Consider the following 12,047-nt stretch of genomic DNA (forward strand, 5'->3'; position numbering starts at 1 on the left):
CCCAACGAGGGCGCAGACGTGCCTGTGAATGTGCAAAATGTGTGTGCGTGTGCGTGTGCGTGTGCGTGTGTATGCTTCCCGCTCCCTGTAAATGGAGCTACCGATGCCCCCTGTAAACTGATGACCGACTGCTGGCAAAAGCGTTTTGTAACTACAGTACAGGTAGGTCTGTAGTAACCAAAGCTGAATTTGATGCCCAGGCATAAAGCAATGCTGTGATCTTGTCTGTCGTGGGAGGACTTGATGATGCTGAAGTACGAGACTGCATGGCATTCGAAGTTGCTAAATGGAGGTTCGTCAATCAGCAATAAGCAACATTGTCCGCTGACGGCACAGAATGGATGGTTGGAGTGCGCGAGTTCTGTTGGGTAAACTTGTAGGGTGATCTTGAACAGAGAGGTTCAGTACCGCGCTGTGAGAGGGAATATTGCCAAGAACAGTTTGCGTTGGTGGGTTGGATTGGGATAACAACTTTCTTCTTCTTTGCTCTCTCCTCTCTCTTTGGGCTAGCAATACGCCATGGGAGCGGATCTGGCTGATGGGGTCGACCTCCACTGACTGCAGGTTGCAAGGCTAATAGAGGAGCCGAGCCGTACCGCTCGCGTCCCGCCTGTCCATCGCCCAAAGTCTAGGTTAACCTTGGTTGATGAAGTCGGGTTCGGCCGAGAACCTGAGCTTGGTTAACTGGGCGCAAATAAGCCAGGTATGGCAGAGCAAAGGATGACTCTTCTCTTGAAGCGTAGATTTTACTACAGAAGGACAGCGAACAAAGAGATGCGGCAGTGATAGTGGCTGGCTGGATTGCGGGCGTTACGACGGATACTGTACCCAATTCGCAGAGGCAGGTCTGTCTCGGTTGTGATGATGTCTCTAAAGTTGTGTGTATGGATAAAGAAATCCGGATCTGGCCTGTTAGGTACCTAGGTAAGCGGCAGGCATGAACTTCTCAAATATTTCCTACCTAAGGTACTTAGGTAGGCGAGGTACCTACCTTTGCCTTCTCTAGAATCTCGCTGGACGAGAGTACCTACCTATGCTAAGGTCAGCACTTGTCTCTCGGCAATAATTATTTTTTCGTGCCGTGGTTTGCTCGCAGACGAGCCATTCCATGAGGATGGGGCACTGATTAATGTTTCCAGGTTGCTCTGCAGTTTGCAGGAACTAACTTCCCTGCTGGTTGGCTGATTACCTACCTAGGTCCATGTAGGTCTAGGTCCAGGTCCAGGGCAGGAAGGTTCAGGGCAATCAGGAATCTATCTCCCTGGTATGGTACCTACCTGAGGTTCCTACCTACCTAGTCCAGGGCAAGCACGACCAGACCCAGGCGCCTTTTGGCAGGCACTTGGGCCACCCACCTTTTTCTGGTGCATAGGACATATATGATTGGCCAGAAAGGCTATAAGCGATGGGCCAAAAACTTAAACCAAGGCCGCCACAGGATTTTAGTTTCATCGTCCACGTTGGGTGTTGGTCGCTGATCGCTCATCCGCCCGTCATATTCTACAAAGTGCCCAAGCGTAACTGATCTGAGATCTCGCTTGGGGCTGGTGATGGTCAACTCTCGTCTGCGTCTGCCTGCGTCTGCATCTGCATCTGCATACCTACCTACCTACCTACCTCCCTCCCTCCCTACAACTACGATTACTGTTGTATGGCACTGTACAGAGCTCGGTAGGTATTGCACTGTACCACTGCCGCTTGATGCATTGGGTGATAGTGCGTGAGCCAGTCCTGCAGGGTTACACGTTTTGAGAAAAGCTTCCCAAGCCCATGACCCTAAAACACGACTCACAGAGCAGACCCATCTTGACCACCGAGACAAATCCAGTAATCAACCTTACGGTTCGTCGGTTGGTGGCTGGCTAGTGGGCACAATTCGGCAAGCCAGCAGTCGATACATAATGATGTAGGTAGCTGTGCGATCAGAGAAACAGATGCAGGCATTAATACAAGACTCTTAGGTTCATGGTCTGTCACTATCGCAGCTAGAATCGGCTGTTAGATATGGAGCGGCCCCCATGTCCTATACAGTGCAATGGGAAGCATCTGCAAGAGTCGACATCCATCTTGACAGATTCTTATCCGAGCCGTTCCTGGCACAAGACAGAACGAACAAGCAATGCATCTACATACATACAGCCTCGTTCGTCAGGCCACTCCGAACAGTCCCCGGCTTGCATTTCTGGAGAATGGCACATCATATTTAGCATTCCCCTTCACCGCATCAAATCAGCGACTTGGCATTTGCATATCTTGAAAAACAATGGACAACGTTGAGCCAAATCTTTTAGGCTTTCGGTTAGCCATGGGCCACTGTCGAGCTGTTAACAGTATTGCACGGTATGGCCACAAACTTATCTTTTAGCCTTGGAATCCAAAACCGCCGCTGGATAAAAAGCAAAAATTGAGACTCAAGAGGATGATGCAATACGACCGCGTATCCGGGCAGGCTGCTAGTCAATCTAAGCACTACTGGATCGCTTTGGTGTTTTTGGCTGGGTCGAAGACCGCCCTAATCGCTCTCTGTGTCTCACATTAGCACAAAGTACTGGCTCAATCGCCTCAGTCATGCGTCTTGCTCATAGCATTGCTTTTTGCTCTTTCTTGGACTTTTGGCCTTTCGAGCAACTATTGATTGGGCCCTCAGTCCGGGGCCCACCATTTCAGCCATCGTTGACATAACCCCTGTCGTTCAAACCGACTGAGTTCCTTCTTGCGAGCTTGATGCTGGTGCCGCTCACGACTGGATCATCAATCTGACTCTGCAGTTATGAGTCCAGATTATAGCAGTGTACACACTAGCACTAGCTTTCTCAGCTTGTTGTGTCAACAGCACAGCTAGCCATGCAAATCCCATCTTGGAGAATCGTATCTGATTTGTTACTATTTGGCACCTATGCCCTGACCCTTCTAAAACCACATTCAGATCCATCATTGTGTGGGGGCGTCGGAGCTAAGCGTGGGCCAACCGTCGTCTCTTCTCCTCAACACCCTTGAAATGAGCCCTGCCAGCCAGCTCTGTGGATCATGGGATTGGCATCCACCTGTCCCGTACAGCTCGAGTTAACCCTGCCTTGACCTTGAGTGGCTAGCGTCATGCTCTCTCAACCCCGTACTGTGCGACATTGACGATGAAGGGCCCTTACACTCTTCCCTGCCTTTCTCCCACCCTTGGCTTCTTGACCTGGGTGATAGCTGAATATCTCTTCTTGTCGACCTGCTGCTGCCACCACAGCTGGGTGTTCCATTTCTCTTGCAAGACGTGCATTCGCACCCCCTTTTCTCCTCTGACCCCTCCACCCTTTGACCAGGCGGATACCTGGTGGCCACGGCCTGAGATCGGAGACTTACAACTGCTACCTACACGTATCCATTGATCCCTACGTACTACTCATCTGGTGTGTCTGCGTGTATGCACTTCGAAGCAAGCTGGTCCCTGTCGTCTGTTTCCATTCTAATTCATTCAACAGGTGTCTGTAAATCTCTCTTCTCCTTCGCTGATTGAGATACGCCCACCCTGGGATAGCAACGGCACGGAAAGCTGTCTGCCCCGGAACTAAAGTCTTGAGAAGAGAGACAACGTTCATCCATCTACTGAAGGCAGTGCGGGGACCTATAGACTCATCCCTCGTTCCCCAGCTTTACGTCTGCTCCGATTCTGTAACCTTGTCATATCACTTCATCCTCTTTTATCAACATCGGAAATCTTGTCTACCGCTCACTTCACCTTCGCGTCACGACGAACACCAATTCCTCGTGCCACTGTTTCTCAAGTCCTCTCTCGACAGACAGTACCGCTATTTTGACCTCGACCAGGACCCTGAGTAAAACCTTTCTCTCAAGTCAAGGCTCGGAGGCCCTGGCTCAAATTACCTTTTCACAGTTTACAAAGTTGGAGATCAAGTTTTCTCCTGGAATACACCTCCCACTTTTCGACTTGTCGCGAGACGATAGACTAACTCTGCACTTGCAACCTCGCTGCGGCTGGATATACTCGACGGCATATCTAATTGTATCAAACTCTGCCCTTGACGAGCAACTCCACGCATCGACTTGAAGCTCGGCACAACGTATACTGTCTGGAGAAGAATCTTGAAGAGTCTGCATCGCGAGGATTTGTCTCCTGGAAATCACCAACTTGATCAGATCATACTGTTCTGGCAATCAAACCCCACCAGTTCTGGAATTGGCGATATTCATCCTTTTGAAGGCGTCCCCCTGGCACACACACACACTACTCCAATTACCACCCCCATACTATTCCCGAACCCATCTGCAACACCCAACCTGAGCCGCATCACACTGTTCCCAGGGATCCCACTCATCCAAGACAAACTTGTACAAGTCGAAGGGCGATCAACACCATTGCTGGTCTATTATTATCTTCGAACTGCACTTTTCTGAAGAATCTGATTTTTCTTTTGTTAAGCAGCATAATATCTTGCTGACTGCCTCAAGTCCAGCCGGAGTCGCACCCACTTAGGACTTGAGTCACTATATATCGACTGACCAACTACAGCATATCACGACATGTTCCTGTGCTACAAGCTGTGCTAGGCCCTTGATTTTCCATTGGGTCTGTCTTTATACACCATCAATATCTGAGATTGAACACCGGTGGCACAAACTTTTACCGAGTTTTGGTTTGCGCTTAGCCACTTGCCTTGCGGGTGTAATTGGTAACTCGTAGGCTATCGACAATTGACTCGAGCAAGTCGCACATATCATCAGCTACTAGAACCATGGTTAGAGATTGGACCAGGGAGCCGTTCTCCCGCCATAATCATCATCCTTACCTGCCAGACAGATTTGTCGGGGATGGAGTTGACGATAATCGATTTCCAGAGGCTCAAGATCTGCACAGAAGACAGCCTCCAATGGTAACAAACTTAGACCTTGCTTATTGGAGTACTCGCTGACATAAGGCTAAAGCAAATCGCCGATGCTCTTCGTCGAGACTGTGGAATAGCGGTCAGACACTATTTCTTGGCTGTAGTAATGGATGATGGAAGCCCTCAAACCTTCTCTGGTCCAAGTACCTCGGGACCTCGCAGTGGCTACGAGAAACAGTTTTTTGATATGGAAAAATACATAAGTGCTATGGACCGCTTGGATTCTGGTTGGTCGATTTCCGCCCAGTTATGAATCAGAGGGCTAACGTGAAGTTAGGTGCGAGCCCTGTTGTTGATGACTTCGGCTTCGATGGATACAAGCATTCTATGGACTTTCCAAGAAATCGTATGATGGACCGCCGACGAATGTCTCAGTTTGAGGATTGGGAAGTGCCTGCACGACAAGGCCGGAAAAGACCAAGAGCTCGCCAACACATCATTGATGAAGATGAAGCGCCTATGACTATATCGACAACAATCAGAAAGGGTATCCAGGTCGGAAACCCCACTGAGCTTTGGACATTTTATGAGCAACGTTTCAAAAACATGCAGCAAACAGCCTGTAAGCTCATAGCAAAAGCATGGGTCAAGGCCGTGGAGCCAAAGAAGCAGTCTACACATCCTTACACGGGAAGTGACGAGAAGGCACCCGACTGGTGGCCCAAGCCCTGGGGTCCAACAAAGGAGGACAAGGTGCGGCATAAGGAGCCAGACCATCTCTATAAACGAGGTAATATTCAACATCTGATTGAGTATTCTCATATTCCCATCTAACAAACTTGAATCCAGAACGAGTTCATCTTCTTAATCACATTCTCAGAATGATTGTGGAGCCCAACAAGACCCAGCATCCTGACATTCAAAAGCTAAATCTCAACGTGAAGAAGCTGGAGGAGATTACGATTGAGGCTCTTTCAGGCTTTTTCGCAGACAAGGATAATCCGGCCAATGCGAAGAAGCGGCCGTTTCTTAATGAGATTTTCAAAGTGGCCAAGCAACAGGAACGTTACAAGGATGGGATGATTGGTAAGTCTTAATTTGTGGAAGCTGGATGGGTAGATTTCTAACCCGATCTGCAGATGGGACAACTGAGGTTTTTGTCATGGCAGACGATAAGATGCTTGATTCGTATGCATCCGGTAACGATGACGAAGGGCCTGTTCCCAAGGAAGAGGACGATCAAGACGTGCCGCCGAATAAGTTGGCGGCAGTCCCTGGTCTGATGCCTTCGTCAAACAGCCACAGCTCAGGCGCTTCATTGCATGGCACACCTTTCCTCGGTGGAGAGCTACCCGTACGAGGCAACCAGTACAACCACTCGATGATGCCGGACATGGCTCCAGATCAGCATGGCTTCGTTGAGAATAACACCATGCCGGTGAATAGTCAACCTACGGTCCACCCCAATAGCGGGAACCTCGGTATGGATTTGGGTGTGCCTCCCGCTGCACATGATTCTGGACGTCGTTCATCCATCTTCAGCGCCCCAACAGAGTATGCTGGACAAAATGGCACACCCATATACACGCAGCAATGGCAGCCGGGTTCTACAGCGCCAAATTCGACGTCAATGTATACCTTTACTCAACAGCCAGCCAATCCACCAGCGACCGCTTTCGTCAGCCCCGGGGTTCCAATGAACCAGGCTCAACCGTATATGAATGCCTCATTCGATGGAATAACGAGAGGATATGACCCCAATCAGCCTACTATGTTCCGAACAGGAAGTGTGGCACAACCGTCACAGGTCCATCCGACTCCGGGCTATGATTATATGTCTCAGGACAGTCGAGGGCTGCCCGGTGTCAAGGTGGATGATGTACCGCGACATGCGATGCATTAGACTGTGCCAGACTTGACGTCACCTTTTATATACAACCCGTGACACATTCTTGCTTTTTTCATGTGGTTATAGATTATGCATGGCTTAGGGCCTGGTATGACAGCACAGGTCGATCAGATCAGATCATGCGATGGTTCGTTACAGCCTCGCTTTTTCTCGGTTTACAGTTCTCACCGAATACCGGTACCAGCATGGTTACGATTGCTCATTTTCATACGGCGGGTGGTTATCCTTGCCACTTGATTCGATACCCCAAAATATATCTTTTAGGACAATCTCGGGACGGTTTATTTGTTTTTGGCGACTGACCACAGCATCTTGTTTGGGATAAACTATATTGTGCGTGCCTGCATTTTCAGTATCAAGTTTTGTTTCCCCGCGGGTCGGCTTGTTGGTTCCTGATTGGCATTTTCATGGTGTACATTCTCGCTCAACGTGGACATTGGCATGCTCCAAATTGTTAATTACTGCCGAGCCCTGAGTAGACGATGATGGCTCATGGGTGTTGGGATAACGGCTACGAAATTCTTATGTTGACGACCAGAAACGCAATCACGATTAACGTTAGCGAACACGTTTACTAGCAGTGGTTCATTCATCATGTCCACGTGCGGACGATATCTCGAGTCCAAGGAAATAGGGTGATGAAACAGGGGGATGCGAAATGAGAGGCTCTCATATTCATAAGCAAATATGAAATAGACATGGGGTGAAGGAATCTTAAATATTACACTTCAAGTTCCAGCTTGCAGCTTACTTCCTTTCGTGGGTACATAGGGTCCGTTAGGTCAGTTCCTGTTGATTTCAGCTCTGAATGAGAAACGGTTGAACAACGCAGTGAGGAGGTTCTGCTCATGAGTGCTGTATTAGAAAATAACCTGGTGTAATTGATCATGACAAATTCTGCCCTTGCGCTCAAGCCTGGCCATGGCTGTTATTCATGACCTTGCAACTGGGGAGCAAGGAATGGTCGTATTGTTTTTCTCCTCGCGTTAAAATGCTGGATCAGGTCTTATTCAACTGAGAAATACATAGGGAAATGGTCCCCCATTTGGCCCTTCATCACCTCTCCTTACGTCAAGGTGTACAGCAGTCCTCGTAAAAATCATGAACAAGAGAATATGCATGAGCAGACACATTATATGAAGAAAAGTTCTATCAACTGGGTTCAACACTCAAGCTACTGTACCGTATCGCACCGTGAAGCAGATCCGTACCTCAACCTTCTGCTGACCTGTGAGTGAATCCATCCACCAACGCCAAGCTACTTGAAACCGTCAAACCATTTAATCAAATCAAATCGGAGACAACACAATCACGCCAGGAGTATACTCATATGCACCAAGAAGGACTCTCTTGATACTCTGCTCTCTCCTGGTTGTGGGAAAATGTCGCTCCAGAATCCCGCGATTAACAAACAAAAACAAGATAACATGCAAAAACACAACCGAGCTGAATAGCAAATATTCACCGAGGGAACATTCGCTAGACGGGATGAGCCGGGGGTATACGTTATGAAGAAGGCAAGTCCGAAATAGGGGAGACTGCCAACGCCGTCTCGTGCTTCTAGCTCGATGCATTGGCAGCTGTGTTCTCCTCTTTGGGCTGTGGAGGCTCGAGGCCTGCATTTTGTGCCACTCGCTTCCAAGTCTCGAGCTCGCGGTACAGACGCTCACACTCCTGCTTGAGTTTGTCGTTGGAAGCGCTCAACTCTGTTATAGCTTGCTCTGTAAGCAGTTTCTCGAGGGTCCACTTCTCGATGTTTTGTTGCTCGTTTTCCTTGAGCTGGGAAATGAAGCTGACTGCCCGTTGTAGAATGGAGCCTTTGTTCTTCTCACAACCAGGGACGATCTTAGCGAGTTCGTTGATACCTTCGTTGATGGTTTCCCGACGGCGACGCTCCACTGTTTTGATTAGTATATTCTAAGGCAATACGACAGATGAGATATCCATACCTTCTTTGTGGTTGTCCTTTCGCATCTTGTGCCACTCTTCTGATCCGACTGTTGGTTTGGGGTTGGGGGCTGCGGGATTGTATCGTGGTGGCTGATGCGGAACACCATTAGGTGGTGTATGTTGATGCTGAGGAGGGGCGACTTGAGGGGGCTCCATAATACTGTCAACTGTAGGTGTCACATCGGGGTTGAAAGTTGGATCATGGCCATGCTCAGGATCAGTGGCTGCCTGGGCTGCAAATTGCTCTTCTGTCGAGGGTGGAACATGTAGGGTGGGGTACATGCCGAGGGCAGCCTGTGCGGTGCTGGTAGCACTGGTAGGATCCGGAGCTTCGGGTTGATCGTGGTCTGCTTGGGCGGCCTGCTGCAGAGCGTTGAAGTCGGCGACGTTGACGCCATTCGCGTTGACGGCCTGGCTCTCCATGGCACTGTCGATGAAGGAGGCGGGGTCGGCAGACATGTGGGCAGCTGGGGCAGGGCGTTTATTCCTGGCGAGATCAGGACTGCCGGATTCGCGCTTCCGCTTCTGACCAGGGGAGCCGGTCAGGCTGGAGAGGTCTGGCTGCTCGGCAAGAACTTCAGCCATGGTTCAGTCGTGAGAGAATTATCGAAAGAAAAAACAAGTGGTGTTTTGGTAGACGGGTTTGTTCGATCAAAAGCGCTCGCCAAGATTAAGGAGGCTGAGTGCAAAGTTTGATGATGTCGAGGCCACAGATGAGAGACGTTGACAATCAATCAAAGATCTGGATAGGGAAGGGCAGTTAGAATAAACTCGCTGCAGAATTAAGCTATGGGTAGATGAAGTGCGAGAGAGAGGGTTAAAGCAAGGGGATCCGGCCTCGAGTGACGGAGAAGAGGTTGAGCGTGCATCTGTTGGTTGGTTGAGTGCCAGCGTCAACTGTAACACGTGCACACGATGCGCTAGTCTTGTCGTCGAAGAGGACTTGAATCTTTGCATGGGGCATGGAAAGAAGAGAAAGCATCGTGGGTTGCGGCTCGCTTGAGGAGTGAATGTGAGAGTTGCGATGACTGAGCGTGAGAGAAAGACATGATGAGGCGATGCGTCTGTGCTGATTCAGTCACTCTGTATGAGGGATGAAAACAGCGAGCAACAGAAGATGCTGGGACAGGCAGGCACAAGAGTATATTTATGCGATGCTCATGATGGCAGGCGACGTACAGTTGTGACTGTGAACTATGGTGGTTGATTTTGTCGATGATTCAAAGCAAGCAAGCAGTGAAGACGCTGCCACTTGGCAAGATGTATGCATTCATTTCATTTCGTTGCGTTGCACCGCCAATCCTCATTCCATGAGCGCAAATACTTTGCAAAGGCCCATTTCTGAGTGCAGAGACTCGAGTTGCATTGTTGCGTCGTCGTGCAGATCATTAAATCAAATGTATCGTGAAGTGAATGAGATGCATGAAAGCGACATACCTCCCAGATCATGTGCTTCGAGGCGTGATCGTGCGAGATCACGAGTTTTCTCGTCTCACGTGTTTGCCTTGGTGGGATCTACCTCGTGATATCGCGCGAGTCCCAGTTGATAAGTCGACAACTTCGCGTCTGTAAATGAACGGAACCAGGCCCAATACTCAACAAAGGAATTTTAATCGGAAAAAGGAGGAGGAATAAATCTTGGGTCCTTGATACGCGTTCGGGTCCAGATAAAGACACGAGGATCTTTATCTTACTAAAGGGGAAGAAACGAATTCTCTCTCCGACGAAAATGGGCGCTTCTTTGGCTGGACGCGCAGCTGGGAACTGACACTGGGGAGTGAGCGAGTCGGGTCACGCGGCGGAGGAAGAGGGTGAACACGTGCAAGTGGGTGAGGCTGGTAAGATAAATAAGTTGACGCGAGTGAGAGGGGGGCAAGATGCCTGCCTGAGGCCGAAATAAGAGATGGGAGAGGGCGACCAATAGGATGGTCAGGTGGGCCACATAAGCTCTGAGATGGGGGGAAACAGGCAGACAAGGAACCTGGAAAGGGCGAGGGCGTTATGAATCAATGTGGAAAGTGCCAAGGAAGGGAGTTAGGTAGTTGTTAGTTGCTGTCTATTGCACCTGGGTAACTGTATGATATGAGATGAGTTCATACCTACCTACCTACCTGCCTATTCTCGGTTGCTTGCCTATAAATAGGATCATACCTCTGACCTTATACAAGGTAAAATAGTAGTACCTGGTTTTCAGAAACCTACCTACATACCTACTATACCTAAGCCAAGAATACACCACAACACTAATAATCTATAATAATAAGCCTGATTCTCTCTTGTCTTAACTTGATTGTCCCTCCCATTGTCAGCTAGTAGCTCTCCAAATGCGGAGAATCAGTACACAGCACAGGCCAATTAGGGAACCTTCAGGGATAGCAAACAATACTACACAATTGCACCACACCACTAGAGCATGAGGAGCCGGCATGTAATCACCTGATCCCATCCCACGTACATCACTTGACGCCGAGAAGTGAAACAGGTTGCGTCCTAAGATATCTGCGACAGATGATCCAATCTGGACTCGTCTGACACAGGAGCTGGTTCTGGGGGGCTTCAGCAGGTTCAGCTCAATGTGCAATATGCTGTGAATCAAAATTGAACTGTATTTAACACATTGAGTATTGGGAGTCACCTCATGGATGACAACACTGGTATTGACTTTTTGATTACAATAATACATACACTCATTTGCTTTTAAGCAAGGGATCGTCCAAGTGCCACAGAAGAGGCGTTCGAGTATTGGAGTCGAGTCTGCAGTGCATATCCAACACGATCCCTAGACCTCTCAACTGTGAGATATCAGGTTCGATACCGTGTTTCTCCACCATAATCTATTTACTTTATGCAGCCAGCCGACCCTTGTGTTGAACAGACCACTGATGGTTCGCGGCATAAAAGGCATCTTGTCATACCAGATGCAGGCTGGTGATGGTGAACACACAAGGTGGATGGATGTTGATACGCTAGCCTTGTCTGGAGCATTTCCTCCGATTACTGTCGTTTCTTTATTAAGCAACCGATAACATTTGAATGAGATCCTACCAATACTGAAGTACCAACGCAAATATCTGCGAAGAGATATGGCTAAATTCTTTTTTGCTTCTATCCTTCATGTTCTCTCCCTCTTCGCTTACAGCGGGAATCACCCCCAAGACGGGGGCCCCACATGCCCATGTTCCGAAGGCGGGACGGGTGGAGGACTGCATGACGGGATGCACCTAGAAGGTAAGGTACGTACCTAGGTTAGTGCCTTCCATTGGAGCACCCGCCTCATGACACAACCCACTTCACTTTGACTTCACCTCACCTCACGATAACGACTTATCAATCACAATCATCGGAGCTTGATAAGC

General features: G+C 49.1%; 2 protein-coding genes across 2 annotated transcripts; one reads left to right on the top strand and one right to left on the bottom strand.

Annotated features, from left to right (window-relative positions):
• Positions 1 to 4,877: 4,877 nt before the first annotated feature.
• FMAN_10263 (uncharacterized protein) lies at positions 4,878 to 6,735 on the top strand (the record flags this gene model as incomplete). The annotated part of the gene is made up of 5 exons (XM_041820918.1): positions 4,878 to 4,880; positions 4,933 to 5,119; positions 5,170 to 5,622; positions 5,682 to 5,918; positions 5,972 to 6,735. 5 exons carry the CDS (start codon positions 4,878 to 4,880, stop codon positions 6,733 to 6,735), a joined length of 1,644 nt encoding a protein of 547 aa, XP_041686751.1.
• Positions 6,736 to 8,301: 1,566 nt separating this feature from the next.
• On the bottom strand, positions 8,302 to 9,276 carry FMAN_10264 (putative CBF1-centromere binding factor 1; the record flags this gene model as incomplete). Its single annotated transcript, XM_041820919.1, has 2 exons — positions 8,302 to 8,639; positions 8,691 to 9,276. The coding sequence occupies 2 exons, from the start codon at positions 9,274 to 9,276 to the stop codon at positions 8,302 to 8,304; spliced, it is 924 nt and encodes a 307-aa protein (XP_041686752.1).
• Between the last annotated feature and the right edge of the window lie 2,771 nt (positions 9,277 to 12,047).

This window comes from Fusarium mangiferae, assembly GCF_900044065.1.
Source record: "Fusarium mangiferae strain MRC7560 genome assembly, contig: FMAN_scaffold011, whole genome shotgun sequence".
NCBI lineage: Eukaryota > Fungi > Ascomycota > Sordariomycetes > Hypocreales > Nectriaceae > Fusarium > Fusarium mangiferae.